The sequence below is a fragment of the Hypomesus nipponensis genome, chromosome 15, assembly GCF_054491055.1.
Source record: "Hypomesus nipponensis isolate SF chromosome 15, ASM5449105v1, whole genome shotgun sequence".
Classification (NCBI taxonomy): Eukaryota; Metazoa; Chordata; class Actinopteri; order Osmeriformes; family Osmeridae; genus Hypomesus; species Hypomesus nipponensis.
The window spans coordinates 12,257,832-12,274,811 of NC_140375.1; the positions used below are offsets into that span (position 1 = coordinate 12,257,832).

At 43.5% G+C, this 16,980-nt stretch overlaps 1 protein-coding gene across 2 annotated transcripts in view; it reads right to left on the reverse strand.

Moving 5' to 3' along the window:
* Positions 1-422: 422 nt before the first annotated feature.
* gab2 (GRB2-associated binding protein 2) overlaps positions 423-16,980 on the reverse strand; it is a 30,204-nt gene continuing 13,646 nt past the window's right edge. Inside the window, exons 2-10 of one of the 2 annotated variants that reach the window (XM_084675094.1) lie at positions 15,863-16,163; positions 8,533-8,761; positions 6,369-6,949; positions 5,048-5,139; positions 4,645-4,924; positions 4,430-4,520; positions 3,904-4,006; positions 3,628-3,747; positions 423-3,480 (exon numbers count right to left, since the gene is read on the reverse strand). In XM_084675094.1, coding sequence (XP_084531220.1) covers positions 3,337-3,480; positions 3,628-3,747; positions 3,904-4,006; positions 4,430-4,520; positions 4,645-4,924; positions 5,048-5,139; positions 6,369-6,949; positions 8,533-8,761; positions 15,863-16,163 — 1,941 coding nt within the window. In that variant the 3' untranslated portion in view covers positions 423-3,336. Of the gene's footprint in view, positions 3,481-3,627; positions 3,751-3,903; positions 4,007-4,429; positions 4,521-4,644; positions 4,925-5,047; positions 5,140-6,368; positions 6,950-8,532; positions 8,762-15,862; positions 16,164-16,980 lie in introns of both variants that reach the window. The other variant, XM_084675093.1, reaches the window with a different exon arrangement.

Genomic DNA, 16,980 nt, shown 5'->3' on the forward strand with positions numbered 1-16,980 from the left:
TTTGTCCTACTGCAGAACCATTGACGTCGAGCTGCACTAGAACAGCAGTGCCACCTGCTGTTTGTTGTTCCTTTCCGAAATATTAAACAATCTAATAGTCACTCACAAAATGGCAGTTCCATTGGGATTCAATAGCTGTGTTCTTTAACTGTGGAAAATAGGCCTACATATTTTAAGGAAAGAGAAAAATGTTTTTTTAATGTGTTTAATGCTTATCTTCAGGGATTACGTTATATACTGTAGCCTAGTGTAGACCGAGGACTTAAGAATTACCTTCTGACCTCTTTAAATGGTTGTACTTGACACCAACAGTAGAGGGGAGTAGCTCCTTGCTACTGAGAAGCGTACATTAGCACAGTAAAAACGCCAAAGATTGAGTCCGCAGTAATTTCTAATAGTCATATAAAAGTTTAGACACTATCTTCAACTGCACTTCAAGATTTATTTCATGTACACGGTTATAGTTTAACATAATACAGGAATAACAAAGGTTTGTTTATCCCAAATGTACCACATTTGACTATCACATTGGCATTGTTTGGCATATTGCTTCCCAAAATCAAGGCAATTTGCATAAATTACTGTTAGTAGAGCAAGTTTTCTTCTCTCTCACTTTTTCTTATAATTTTTTACAGTTTCAACAGCAATACACATAATAAATTATTAAATTAATTCACAAGCAATCCAGAACTGGATACAAAGTTTTACAGTAGTAGCAACAGGAATGGTAAAATGAAGTCTACTAGAGTATCTCAACTCTGAAAACTGACTGTGGAAATGAGAATATCAGTTCCATTGACTCTGTTTAATTTAACATACTACAGCATACAATCTACCACAACACATACACAGGGTTTTCACTTTTAGTAGATCTCTCTCAAGACACAGTATCAGTTCACAGATACATTTTTTCTTTCAGTCGTTGTCTTTAGGTCTGAACTACTGTTCACATGGGAAGGTCTTAGTCAGTGCAATTTAACAACAGACCTCTCTGGAAGTATGGATCACATATCTATATTTCTAAAAGGTTTAGGTCTGCCTCCACATTGATTTTGAGTCCACCTATGTACATTTCCCCATTCCACCATTTCCAGTAAAAAAATTATGATAACAATTATACAAAAGCAGTAAAAATGGTAGAAAAACATTAGGATGTAACTTTTGCCAAATAACAATCATACAGCATTCCATGGCCACAATGTTGTTACACATGATCCCCCTATCAGGGGTCCCAGCCCGCACTGAAATACTGGACTTAGATACACAAATCAAAATAATATTGCCAATTATCTATCCCACACAGAGGAAGTTGGTTATTAGTTAACAAATCATGAATGACAGCAATGTCTGAGTCAAAAGGAATGGGTACACACTTAGATGATATTAGTTTTAGAATGTATGATTATCCTGTGGATAACATTTCTATCCTGTAATTATTGTGTTAGCAAATATTCTATGCTGCAATGTACACGGTACTGCGCTTCAGGCATTTGAAAAAAAGTGCCTCAGGAAGGCCTTCTTTGCCTTATTCTTTCATTAGTGTCCACATTTAGAGGACAATTATGTAAAGGTTTATTTTGATTTATTCCCCTACTTCATTATTTGAGTATCAGTAAAGAGCTGACCTGGTCTTGTCTTTCAAAAGGGACATCAGTAAAGATATTATATAAAGGAAAAGGGACAACACTAACTACATAAAAATGTAGCTACATAGAAATACCTGTAGTAACAACATTGTAGTTATATTGGAATTGACGTCGTTATGGTTTAGTTATTAGAGAAATTAAACTTGGAATGGGGGAGGTTGTGTTTTCCAAGTGTCAGTGGATGTTAGGATTGATCATATTTTGGTAACACAACCTTCCAACTGCGTCTACTTGCACCTCTCCCCCATTCCATGCCTTCTTACACATTTGTAATAGCCCACACCACTAACACTGGAACACATACAACTGAATTACTTAGCAATTTCCATGTACCCACAATGTTTTTAGGATCGGTATTGTTATGTAGCTACGTGGTAGATAATGTAATTTAAAGTAAAGCGCTGATTGAAATATAGACAAATGATTCCAGGAATTCAGTATAAAAAAATGCCTAATAACCATATGTGAAATAAATGTGAGTATGTTTGTGTGGGTAAAAGAGATAGAATGAGAGAGAGAGAGAGAGAGAGAGAGAGAGAGAGAGAGAGATGTTGGAGCTTACAGAAGTAAATGTAATAACACTTTTCAGAAAACCTTGGATATGACACCTCAAATGGTGTTTTGTAATCATGAACATCTATCTGGCATCATTAGTGAGTCCTAACCAAGAGCTGTTTCTTTTTCTCGAGGTAAACATTTCTTGAGAAAAGCATTATTTGAGTGTTATACCCACTTGTTCGCCTTTCTCTGATGCATACTACATGCACATACTAACGAAAGGGACACCAGATTAATCTTGATTAATCAGATTAATCTTCATCATCAGATTAATTAATGTTTTTTTTTAACTTATGGACCAACATCTCATTAACTTGTATTTAAGGAGATCTGTTAACATGAGAGACTGTTCTTGGTAAATATAGATGACACACTGTCATTTGTACTGGCAAAAGCAACAGTCATTTGAAATGATCATTAAGGCTTCTGACAAAGACCTTATAAGGCTGCATTTAGTCTCTCAGCAGACATGCACAGCTGAAATAATTACCTGCAATAAAGAGAATCTCTTCACTAGTTTTGAAAGGCTCAGCTCAAGTGAGCTTGCTTGGCAAGAGTCTGACTAGCAATGAAAGGCTGCATGTTTGCATTCCTGATAAAATAACAGTATTGCACTGCCTCCCTCATTAGTTGCTGTAGCTAGTGTGGTCATAAACAGCAATACTGTCTTGATTGGCAGCAATTTGCTAATTGACCTGCTAAAGAGACAAAACATAAGACACCTCTACAAACAACTTGACAACTCAACAACTCAACTCAAACAACTTCAGTGAAATACATGTACTGCACACAGTACATATCAGGACTTAGAAGGCAAGTTGATGTCAGCTGTCCATATCAGTATCAGTTGTCCATAGTATGCAATAACAGTCTTTCCAAGGTGAACTTTGGCAGATTGGTTCATGGTAAGGCCTAATGTCCTGCATACACTAGCTGTGCAATGCACTGAAGATGAACACAGAGGAAAGGCTTAGGCTTTGTAGGCTATGGCTTTATGTCCCCTCAGTCTCCTCCGTTCAAGAACAACAGAGGTCCAATTTGCCACCTTTCAGTGTTCATTCATTCCTAAAATGGAGTGGAGACAGTGAAATCAGCCTGTCATGAGAAGAGGGTCCTTGTTGCCAAGACCGCGTCAGGACTTGACCCCCTTGGTGGGCTCAGTAGACTGCCGCACATCTGTCCACTCTTGCATGGTGTTTTGCAGGGCCTGGGTCTTCTCCTTGTCCACCTGCACATAATCCACCTTCTCGTCAGAGTTGACAGATGATGTGGACGGCTGTGAGTGACCGGGAAACCACAAGAGAGCAGAGCGAGAATGTGTTTAGTGAGAAAAAATCATAGCTTTGTAAATGTGTGACAGAAAAAGACACCTGTCTGTTTGAGTGCCGGTCTGTGTTTTTGTATACTCTTCCTGTGCGTTTACCTTCCTGTGTGGACTCGGGGAGCCGGGCTGGAAGTCCAGTGCCAGGTAGTCCACGTTGCCACACTTCCTGGGGGCGGGGCTGCTGGTACCACTCACAGCTGGAGAGGTAGAGGCCGGGTTCTGCTATAGAGGGCAGAAAGGAGAGGGATGGACAGCTTGAGACATCCCTGCTTCCCGGAATAGCTACTGTATGCCATATACTGAAGGAAGAGGGTATCATATGTCATTAAAGTAAACGCACTAAGGTGCCATCTCCCCATAGGAATCGGTACTCACCATTGCCACATAATTCTCTTCACTGTCTGCTGAGTCTGTGCTGGTGATGCTCTGTGTGGAGATTGGTCGACAGTGCTGGGAGGACATGGAGTTCATTGCAGGCCTAAGGAAACAGGAGAGGCCTGTAAGTGTTCCTAGGGGCTGCTGTGGACTGCGCTACATTACAACACTAGTTAGCCCTGGGGGTTAAGCTACAAAGATTAAAAGTCTTAGGACACTGTTGGGTATATGTATAACTACACCTTGGGATTTTACTAAATAAAATGAATATGTGGCTAAAGTGCAGACAACTTCAAATACAAGTACATAGGAATTCTAACACTTCAATTGTTTTCTTCATCAATAACAAGAAAACAGCCCCAGTAAGCTGATCTATGAAATATAATGCTTTAGTGGAGATGAAAAATCTGACATCAGCCCACGTATTCTCTCCAAGATGTACAGAAGGTGTAGATACAATATCATATGCAGAACACTAGTAAAAAAAAACAGGAGGACGAATGGTGCCAATGTATGCGAGACTCACATGGGTCTGGTCCAGGACATGGTGATTGGGCTCTTAAATGGCAGTTCATCAATGATTCCATTGTTTCTCAAGTCAAGAGGTGAAGGCTTTGCTAGGAACACAAAGAGAGGGGGTTGGAATACAAAACCAACAAACACATTGATAAAAGGATCCTGAAAGAAATCAAATTTAGGAGCAACAATTGACTGTAACTTAAGAGACATCAATACACTTACATTTTCTATTGGGTTTTAGATTGCGATTGATGGGTGGTGGTGTGACATCACTGAGGCGCCCAGGGCGGTGACACAGGGAGGCAGTGCTCCCCTTACGGGCTGGAAGTGTTGCAGAGAACCCTGGGAAGTCAAAGTGGTGAGGTCCAGGACTCATGGGAATGTAGATGTTCTTTGGGCTGTCGGCCTGGGCAGCGTTGAGGGGGGAGGAGCCGGGGTTCATGGGTACATAGTTGTCCTCAGAGTCCCCGCTGTCTGAGCGGGTTAGAGGGGTCTTTGCTCTCTGTCGGCAAAGAAAAAACAGAAACTTTGGTTCAAAACAGTAAAATAAAACAAAAAACAAAAAAATTGTATAAAAATACAGTGACAACTGTGTCTGTCAAGCGTAATGGAGGAGCCGACTCACCAGGTAGGAGCTTAGGCCATCTGATTCCACTGTCTGCCCTGAGTTATTGAAATAGATTGGACGGTGATGGTTGTTAGTCTCAAAGGAGGAGCCTGAAGAGAGACAAGAGGAATGTTCCCATCAACATTGGCTCAAAAACACTACAACAGGTTCAGAGCTATAGGCAAGCTATAGGTCTTACATTTACATGTATTCATTTAGCAGACACTTTTATCCAAAGCGACTTCCAAGAGAGAGCTTTACAAAGTGCATAGGTCACTGATAATAACAACAAGATAGCCCCAAAGCATTGCGGGTAGCCAAAACAAGAAGCACCCATTGTGAACAACCAAAAAATAAGTGCCAATAGGAAGAACCATAAGAGCATGTAGTTAAGCAAGTACAACATGAATCTTTAAGTGCACGTGTACCTGTAGAAAAAGCAAGCAACAGTAAAACTAAAAATAAGATGAACTAAAATAGAATATTTCGCAGCAAATACAACAGTTTAAATCAGTTAAAGTCTTTGTTCAGTCGGTTTCTACAACACACCTTATTTATCTGGATGCAGAGTACAGTAAATGAGTAAACCGATGGCTTTACAGACGGAACAAATGTACATGGCATTTCATTATATGCTCCATTGCTTTACAATTAGTTTGTGGGAAAGCGTGGCATCAGGCAGCGCAGGTGTGGGAACAGCCTGTGGCCAGAGAGACAGAGTTCAGAGGTAACTTCCTGTCTCTGTGTCTGCAAGGGCTTGTCTAGGCCGGCTCAGAGTGTGGCGTACCAAAGAGGCCGGGCATCGAGTCTTTACTCTCTTTTTTTTTTTACTGCTTATCAGCCTGGAACAAGGCATTCTGGAACAGGCCACATGGTTAGAATTTCATTAGCGTCTCAGCAAAACGGCGTCTGCCAGACTAGCTCTTTGTCTCTGCTCAGCTGCTAGTGTTAAATCAGAACAGACAAAGACAGAGAGAGGAAAAGAAAAAGAGACAGATAGAAGAGTGTGTGCTGATACTCTGAGTCGTGCAACAAAAGAATCTTCTCGACACAGAACACGCTCTACACTTACCAAGGTACGTTATGAAGGATCATCAATTATCATTGATAGAAAGAACCATAATAACCCAACAAAACAATTATTAATATATAACAAAACACATTATACCCTATTTGTAACATTAACACCGTTACATTAACATTATATTTTAAAGCACAACAATTTAATGTAAATTCAAAGAAAATTCAGTGATGTCGAGCAAGAATAGATCTATCCTTCTACTGCATACCTTAGGCTGTCTGTCTGTCTGTCTGTCTGTCTTTCTGTCTGTTTGTTTACCTCTGTGTAGTCGGATGTTCTCCACAGCCGGCAAGGTGTTTCTCCTGGGAATGACAGACACTGTCGTGGTCACCTCTCCGTTGTTAGGGCTTCCCCACCTCCCCTCGGAGCCCTGGCTTGGCTTTGGTGGCCGGGGTGGTGGGGCACTGGAGCTCTCAGAGCTGGAGGGGGTCAGGGCATTGTGGTTCTTGTCAAAAGTCCGAGGGATCTGGTAGAAGGATCCAGGCGGGGTGGGGAGGTCGTAGTTGTCAGGCAGCCGTTCGTTATTGTGTGTGGCGGCAAGAGTGTTACAGGGCGTCTTGAAGGTGTACACTTCCTCGTTTTCCAGCTCCAGATCGACCAGACCACCGTGGGGAGGGCCCTCGGAGCTGTAGCCCCTCGGCAGGACGTAGCAGGCCTCCTGGGGGGAATCTGCGCGTGCGGGCAGCTGGTGTTTGCCAGGCTTGGGCAGGCTGTAGAAGCCATGCAGCTGAGCACCCATGCCGTTGAGACAGTGGGAGAAGCCATGAGACAGTTTCTGCACCGCTGAGTCACTGCCCACAAACAGATTGCTGCGCGAGGCCTGAGAGAAACTGGCACTCCTAAAAACACACAGACAAGAGAGTTAGTCTTTCTGCAGGGCAGAAACAGCACCATCCCAAATAGACATCTGCCATAACTTTCACTGCCAACATCTATCACATATGGTACTAAAACTAGTTTGCACTCATTAACAGTGATGTAGGGTTCTATTCCCCATACGGCCACTAGAGGTTAGTGCAGCATTTCCTCTGGTAGCAAAACAATATTGATGGTTTTGACTGTTATATTTGCCTTGGATGAAACTGATGTTCTCTCATTTTGTCTTATGTTTTCTTGTTTCAAACTAAATATGAATTTACTGTTATACAGATGTTTTTGCATCTAATCTATCAACCAGGTTGTCTTTATAACGTAGCGTGTTGATTTGGCCACTTCTGAGGAGAGAGAGGACATCCATGTTGAGAGGGTAACCTTTACCACAGTCGCCATGGCTTGACATGGCTTATTTACTGTATACGTGGAAAGACCTTACAACTTGCTCCCCTCAGGTTGGACAGAGAGTATAATAAAACAAATAGAGACAAGTAGAACAGGATCAAATTAACGACACATACATTCACTCGACTCTTCTGTGAACTCGACTCAAAAAGTACTGTGTTACGAATCATTAGAGCATGACTGGTGTGAACGAACTGATCATAAGATCATTGGATCATCGACTCATGAGGATTTGCTCTCTTTCTGTTTGTCAGATGACATGTAGCATTGAATCAATTCTTTAAACATTCACTGCCGTCTCCGGTCTCTCCTCTGGAGTATAATCATTAATCAATATCTTTGTTCATCTCCATGCCCTCAATCACTGGGGCTCTGGACCTTACAAGAATGATTAACCCCTGACTGTACACCAAGCCGTGAGAGCCATATGGAAACTCAGAGTGAGATGAAGCGCAACCTGTCACAAAACAGTCCTCATAAAAGAAGGAAATAGATCAAAGGGAGAGGCGGAATGACAGGAACATCTGCATATGGATAGAAAGATGGAATGTGTGGTTTTGATTCCCTGCTTTTCCTTGGGGGCTCCCAGGACCAGATTGATGTGTTCATGTTGTGCTGGTCCCTGTGGCTGATCAGGCAGCCCAGCCCCATGGAAGTGATGAATTGCAGTCTTAGCCTCATTGATCATCTACTGTTCAGGCCGGCCACTGAATGGCATCATCATTAAGGCAGCCTTGGGTTCTTGGAAGTGGTCATGATGGCAGTGCGTGCAGGAGTGAATGTTAATTAAAAACTTGGGAGGAGTGCTTACCATAAAACACACCGGCAACTAATTTTTACACTGAGCACAAGTAGGGCTGGTCAAACACTGATACACACAGGCAGACACAAACATCCACACACGCACAAACGTGCGCGAACACACATACACACACGCACACACACACAAAGAACACTGTCAAAGCCTAGTACAATGTCTGCATTATCACACCCCTGAGAGCATGGGCAGCTTCTCTCAGCAGCAAAGGTTCTCTCCCCCCCCCTACTGCTCTGAGGTTCAGGATGTGCTGCAACCTGGATGTTGACCTGCATTATGGGATGACAGGAAGTCAACACAGGGGCAGCAGGGGGTCATGGTCCTCACCGTGAGCCCTCTGTCTTCCTGCTCATGCACTGGTGGAGAAGAAGGTAGTCCTGGGGGGCGCTGTTGGAGCCATGGTGGGTGTGGCGGACTGGGACGTCGAAGGTGAAGAGGACTGGCTGGCTGGAGTGGACAGGGGCAGATGACTTGCGTTCCCCAATCAGAGGCGCCATAGAGCCAGTGACATCTGCAGCAAGAGACCGGGGCATATGGACTGTGGATGACCTGCCATCTGGAACAACCACCAAGGAAAGAGAGGAGAGGGGTGATTTACTAAGGGGCTCATTTGCATGCAAAAGGAAAACATTTGATCATTTTGTTCCTAAGATTGTAAACAAGTCAAAAGAATTCAACAAATCTCCACTTGTCATGCTAATCATCTATAGTCATTCTGTATCATGCAGTATTCATTTGGTGCATCACAGGGTCAGGAGATAACCTCAGTTTAACCCTCCATAATCAATGAAGTCAAAGGCTGAAGAAGTTCAATTGAATACTGTAAGTGTTGACAATCACATAGACGTGTATTCAATAGCTTTGAGCATTAGCTCCAAACAAAATCAATATCGAAGAGGTATGAGGATCAACACAGAGAAAATCCTTCTTTGCCCACGTTCACTAAAATCTTGACCTTAATTATCCCACATTTACAGTTGTTGACTCGGGGGTTCTGCTCAGTGAGATTTTGTGGGGCTCTTCGTTCTTCTGCAGTTCCGCCTGTGTGAACAGCATGTCCTTTTTCCTGTTGTTCCTGAGTGACATCTCTGATATCTACACTGTGGGGCTACAGACTAAAGGCAAATCTCAGGCCTCAGTTCTGGAAATAGACTGGGCATAGGGCCAAAACCAGGAAGTGCACATGACCCCACTTACTCAATGGGGACTGGCGGAGAAAAAGAGTGGGCAGCCCACTGATTCATCCCCCCATCAGTGCTGTGCAGAACTGACCTCTGGGAGGAAAACAGCCATACATTTGAAACACTTAATTCTTCTAAAACCCTCACTGGTTTTCAACAGACACGTACTGGTTCTTAGATTATGACAAAGTAAAGAAGGTTTAGAGAAATCCAAAAGTAAACTTTCCTCCTTGTAGATACATACTAAAATATCTATTCACTTTAGCATGGCACCTTTGTAAAACAGCTCAAAGATTTATTGGGACTAGTCATAACATTCCTGAGCCAGTGAAGTGTACATGTGTATGGATGACCATAAAAACGGACTCTAACTGCTGTGACTTACTGACAACACGGGACTGGGGTGCGTGAGGGGGACTGCAGCAAGAGTTGGTTGAAATAGGTCACATCCCTGCCTGAGGGGAGGGGAGGCTGCCATTGTCCCATGGTCAGGGGACTCCGGCCCAGTGGACATGAGAGATGTCAGGCCTGAAGCCACTAAGGCAGGACTTCCACAAATGGACCTCAATTATGCCAGTGTTAGAGGGCTCTTGCTCTCTCTAGGCTAGTTAAGGCAACATCTCCATGCTCTGTAAAAAGCTCTCAGCCAGTGCGGTGAGTACTAGGCTCTCTGACATGGGTAGATATATTGATCTGTTGTGGTGAGTGCCTTACAGAGGGTGCGGCCCTGCTGCTAAAATAGGTCCAAAAGAGAAAGAGCAAAACAACATGGCTACTCTGGCATGATGCTGTACCAGTAGACGTCAGATACAAAAAGAGCCGGCTGCAGCTCAGCCTGTTGACAGTCACCATAGTTTCTCCTTAATGAACGAAATTAAAAGTGCGGCAAGAGAGGAGAAATCTAAATTTGGCAGGATATGGGAGTCAAAAACACAGCTATTCCGGGTCAAAGAGAGACTCGGTTCATGAGCAATTTTCCAATTACGTTCTATAATATATCACCTACTGTCTCATCTGCTGCGTGGACATAATCTAATATAGAAGCTTCTGGTCTGCGGAGGCCAAAATTAGAACTCTGCTGGATCACTGAGGACAAGGACGTCTTTGTGGAGGACTCATTTCCCCTTTGTACACTCCTAACTAGACAAGGATGCTAGTACAATCTAAAGAAGGCATACAAAATCTCAGCCACCTCCTGAAAGGAAGTAAGACAGAACCAGAACGTGTTTAAAAGATCACATATTTTATGCAAGTGGACTGTTTTATGGAAACACTTAAAATTGGTACTTCTGACCTCAAAGTCTGACTAGTTGACATCCGTGATTTAAAGGATTTATTATAACATAACAGTTCATGATTAAATCTACTTTGCAGTTCTTTTATAACTTTTACTCCCACTTTCCTTTGCTATTCCTATTGCTATTGTTTATTACAATAAATGTAAAACTCACTGAAATATGATTTTGTTTCCTCCTGTTGTAATCTTTGTATAAAGGCGCAACCCATGTTTTGTGTTGTTTTTGTGATACCACACTTTGTGATATATTGGAAAGTTGATATATGTCCTTTTAATCTTTCAAAACATAAAATCCATCTGTTTACGTCTGCCTTTTATTCAAGGATTACCCCTGTTCCTTGAAAAATGCAATTTCCTTAACAGGTTTGAACAAGATTGCTTTTTAGAAGATAACCCAGAGATAAGCCATATGAGTGGGTGCTTCAACAGAACTTCCCCTACTGTATCTGTCCTATGGGGCTCCAATCCCCTTTTCCTGAGGTCCCTGGACCACCGCTGTACTCTTGATAGATACACCAGGGGGTCCACAAGGCTGTGCGTCTTCAGAAGCAAATTAGCATCTGCTCCTGCCTAGTACTGGTACATTAAATGAATACAACCTATCATATTCTTGTTCCTGTGAGAGTTCAACTCTCTGCATTGGAGGTTGTCACTGTCCTCTGGTACTGGGACACCACTGAGTTGAGGGGGAGTTGAACTGCTGTTGCAACTGTGTGGAAGGCGATGAGGGGGGGGGGCAAAGGAACGTCGGAGGGTGAGATGGCTTCTTTTCCTGCTGCTGTTACAGCTCTTGCAGCTGCTGACTTGAGTCTCATTAACAAAGTGACATGCCCCCCCCCCCCCCCTGTTAGTGGAGTAAAGGAGTGCAGAGCAAGGTCTGAAGAAGGCTCTGTGATCCCATTACTCCCACTACCTACTTCCCTCTTTCATGTTGTCCCTCCCTCCCTCCCTCCACTCTCAGCCTGCCCCACCCACAGCATCATGTGAGCACCACCCAGGACCACACCACAACATCAATTTGCCCCACAACGCTGACTGATCAATCGCCTAAAAAGCCTTGCTTTGTTTAGACTGGTGAATCACAAAATGAGGTTAACTCATTTTAAAAAGAAGCAATCCCAATTCCATTCCATTCTATGGGGAGTCAGATGGCTGAGCGGATAGGGAATCGGGCTCGTAATCAGAAGGTCACTGGTTTGATTCCCGGCTGTGCCAAATGACGTTGTGTCCTTGGGCAAGGCACTTCACCCTACTTTTCACTCTAGATCTTTTAGGACAAGGAGTGTCACTCACTGTCAGAAACTGCTCTTTGAGCCTCGACTATTTCTCTGACTGGTACTGCTTCACCCTCTAACAGTTACTAGTCAATCAGATTACCAGTCAGACCTTACAGACAGGATTTCTGTTTAGAATCAAGCAAATAGAAATGTGGACCAGGAGGACACAGGGGGGTAGAATGAGAGGGGATTGAATTTAGGTTTGGGTATAAGGGGGGCTAGAACAAAGGTTGTGATTGATGAGATGTTGTTCCATTCATTAGATTGCGCTTGGGGGTGGGTCTCCCTGGGAACAGACACACGCCACACTGCCAGCCAGTAGTACCACTAACAGGCAGTAGCAGACAGGCAGTCTCTGACTATTGCAGATGTGTTTCCCCCAGGTTTTTGTTGTTGTGTTGAATGCTTGAGCTTTATGGATATGGCAATCGATTGTTGTCTTGTCGTGATGCTTGTTATTGATCAGATGAATTATAGCTCCTCTTAAAGGGGTCTTTAATCTAATGAATATGTTTTCCATCAAGTCACCATACATTTGCCTTGAAATGTATTGTATGTCTATATATACAATACATCAGTAACATATACTTTTCATTTTATATCATACTGGTACATTGACAAAATATATACTAAATAATATAGGATTTTGAGGTGCTTTAATAAACTATCTTCAACTGTAAGATCTGTGAACATCCCTTTTTCCCTGTGTGCTGCCAGGGAAACCAGTGGTGGGATTTTGGGATGCATAGCAGCAGAGGCTACGAGTCCCAGCCAGACGGCAGAGTGGCATCAGCAACCTGACCTCCATGGAGTCTCATTATTTCAACTAAAATCAATGGCTGTGAAGGGCACTTTGGGAGGGGACAAAGATCCACATGATAGAGAGAAAAATAGAGTATAAGCACAGAGTTGGAGAAGGGAGAAACAGAGAACACATTGAGATTGGTGAGAAAGAAAGAATAAAAAAAGGATAAAGACAAAGACAAAGACAGAGAGAGAGAGAGACAGAGAGAGAGAGAGAGACACAGAGAGAGAGAGAGAGAGAGAGAGAGAGACAGAGAGAGAGAGAGAGAGAGAGAGAGAGAGAGAGAGAGAGAGCATACTGAGAGAGATGTTTAATAATGAGCTGCTCCCAGAATTTGCCCTTGGCTAACCTTAGTGCCTGTCCCAGGAGTCACTGCAGCCCTGGTGAACCGTTCACTTCAGACTGAGAGCCAGCCAGCCAGAAAGGTAGGCGGGCAGACAGACCTACAGAAACTGTAGGCGAACAGCACCAAACAGCGCCAAATGTAGGTATCTCTTACCACTGAATGGAATAACCCATTCACTCCAGGCCTTAAATAAGCAATAAACACACACTCCAGACACACAGATGAGTTGATGTTTGACAGCAGTATGCCAAACTGTTCTGATGTTTTCAGTGTGAACCATCTGTGATGTGATAGTGTTAATGCTTCAGTGAAATAACTAACATTGGTGCCTGGGGACCTACACCTGTTTCCTCCCCCCCAGAAACAGAATTGCCACTGTTTTTCACAATTCCTTAGTGCTTCAACTACCTGAGAAACAGACTGTGCGAGCAGACAGACTGACAGTGGATGATGGAAGATGTTTGTGCAAGTTTACTCAGCCATGGCCATCGCCTTCCTTTCCTTTTACTAGACTGTCAACATGTTTTCCAACACCCCACCAACTGACATCATGAAATACACATGCCGTCCCTGTGCACGCAGATAAACAACCAGATCCCTGCTCTAAACATAAAGGAAACAAACATTTGATTTGGGTTTTGAATGATGAGGGGTTATTCCCAGGGAGTACAGACATCTTTCTGCTGTCTTGTTTGGTCCAGCCCTAACAAAGACACAGCCCATCTGGATGACACTGAGTCATCTTTGTGTCAGGGCGGTGCTCATCTGATGTCATACAGCACACGCACACACACACACACACACACACTAACACATCCCACAAGCCTGAATCCGATGGGTATTATCCATTATTCTGCATTTTATGTCATGTAAGTCTGGAGCAGTTTTTGTTAAGATGTGAGTTTTGCAGCAGTCTCACGTGTCCTTTCTTCTCCACACGTAGTATGGGACCGCGACATCTTTTATTCTTACAATAGATTCAGGGCGGGTTGAGTCAAGGTTCTTTTTCTCAGCAGCAGATTTGAGCTCGGGCTTCAATTGAACAGGTTTGGGTAGTACCTCACCGAAGCAAACACACACACAGGCATACACACACACACACACTCTCACGCTATTATGCAGCTATGGCCCGAGGCTCCTATTGGGTTTGCATATGAGGTTTAAAAAGGTTGAGGAGTAATGTACTCACTCACACAGTGCCGATGGCAACCTGATACCAGCCCGGGGATCTGGGAGGCCGTGCACTGCCGGCATCATCTAAAGAGGGGCGGGGCCATTTGCATTGCAGAGGAGCAGACAGTCAGAGCACATGAACGTTTCCAACTCCTCTTTATAGGGCAACTGGTTTATGTCGACCGTGATTGAGGTGTGTGTGTGTGTGTATTGTATTGCAGTATGTTCAAACAAGCCAGTAGTAGGCCCATAGGCACCCTCCAGATGAAGCCCAGACAGGGTTCTGATGTGCTGCGCTGACACTAGGATGAGACTGCCCAAGAGCATGTGCAGGATGTTCTGATCTCTCCACCCAGACGCAGTCTCTGATGGTGTCTCTCTAGATCTACGCACCTGACAAAGAAGCACTGAGTAAGACAGACAAAAAAAAAAAAAGAATACTTGCATGCAGTAGTAAACAGGTAATGAGTAGCAGGGAGTTTACAGTACAGACATATCCACTGAAGGATGTGGATATTATATTAGACAGGAATGCCTTCATTCACCATGATGATTTCCTATTTGTTTAGGACCAAAGGGTCTCAATCTGTCAATCAATATAGTTTTGTATCTATCTCATCTCACTCGTTGCGACACATGCTCACTGTCAGAGCCCCACCCACACAGATTCCTCAAGCAAACTGGGGCTACAGGACTAAAGGCAGACATTACACCACCACCACCGCACACATACACAGACCCCACCACACACACACAAACACACACTATGGCTGCTCAATCTAACATCTGGCCATTTTAAAGTGGTATTACAGATCATCAGACCTAAAGTTTAAACATGTGAGAATGTGATCCTTCCAATTCCCCTTCAAGGGACACAATGTAAAATGGGGATTTGTAACTTTTTAACGAAAACTTTCCAGTGTAAAGTTAATCTTGTCTCTTTAAACGGTCTTTTGAGGCATTGGAAATGGAAACATGACCGTTAACCTTGGCCATCCATATCAATAAGTCACTTATGGGCTTTAAGATGGCACTGCTAACAGCCTTTTCTCTCTGCAGGAGATGATGGACAGAGATCAGTCCTGTTCTCTAACAAAACAAAAAAGATCAATAAAACCAATCCCCATTTAGCAGGGGTGTTCCAGTCCTACCTTCTCAAATGACAGAATTGGAAAAAACATTTGATATTGTTCTCTGCTCTGTCTTTTAAGAATAGAGAGCGGAAACTACAGATACGTGTCTGTATTTTCTGACTGTCTACAGCCAACAAGTACAAAATTAAAAAAAGACAAAATTCGAATCAATTTGGTACTACTAAAACAAAACGTCCCTATCTCTCATTTCAGCAACCCATTACTGGTAATGTGATCCTCTCTAGCCCTAGCATTGTCTGGGATCCCCAGGTGTATAAAATCATGAAACACGATTTGAGAGGCTAGAGGAGGAGTGGTGCAGACATTGTAAATATGGGAGAGAGAAAGAGAGAGACCTGCAAATACTGAGAGACCAACCAAGAGAGAGAGAGAGAGAGAGACAGAGAGAGAGAGAGAGAGAGAGACTCAGGGTCAGGGGTCATACCATGGTTATCCTCTGATTGGTTGAATCCGCAGAGCTGACAGATGGAGCGCACCCACTTGTTCATCTCTTCCTCTGTCTCGGCCACCAGGTAGAAGGTACGGTCTGAGGTCTTGATGTCGAACACAAAGCTGTCCTGGAACTCCTTCCTCTTGAACGTGAGGCCTGCATCCACCTGTTCGCAGCAGTGCAGGTCTATGATACGAATGGGCTTCTTGGAGTGGTCGTTCTTGTAGTACTCCAGAACATCAGGGTCACCACTCATCCGCCCGCTACGCAGAATAAACCAACGTTTCTTCCATGCCTGACACACAAACAGAATCACAGTTTACAAAAGACACATCCACAAGAGATCCAGTGATGGTAGACACCAATTCTGTCAAGTAGACTTTACATTACATAACTTTGGCAGTTCTTAGTCAACAGTACTTCCTATCACAGATGATTTCAAGAACTTAGTTGACTAAGTTTATCAGGTTATGTCCCCATAGAAAGTGTTCAAAACAGTTGGGCAACAGTTAGGGAGAAAACCTTGATCTGACAGCAGATATTGTTCAGAGGAAGAGATGTCGGCTGTACATGTATCTTTCGGCATCTTAGAATGTGCGTGTGGTCTGGAGAATGGAGGGGGGCCGGTGGTTAGGGTGTTGCTTGTTCTAGACAGGTGTTACTCCCCCTCTGTATTTCCTGCGCTGCTGTGCTTCTATCCCTCTGTCAGGGAAGAGAGGCTGTGCAGCACTTCTGACATGAAAAAAGCTCCTTTCTGACAGCTTGTCTCCAGCAAACACACCTGCAGACTGGGGTTCGCCCTCTGCCTGAGCTGAGACAGAGCTGACAGCCAGTAAGAATGAGCAGAGAGCATGTGGGCTGGCTACGCAGGTAAGGGGTTTATGACCAGTGAGTGTCAACAACGCCACATTGTTTGTTGGGGTTTGTTTGTTGACAAACTACAGACGGGAATCAGCAGGGACCCGATACGATACTATCACAATACTTAGGTGGCGATTTGATATTTATTGCGATTCTTTAAGTATTGTGATTCGGTATTAAGATCTTTTTTTTTTACACTGGACCATGAAAAACAGTAGAATCATACCTTCAAATACAACACAGTCAAATTC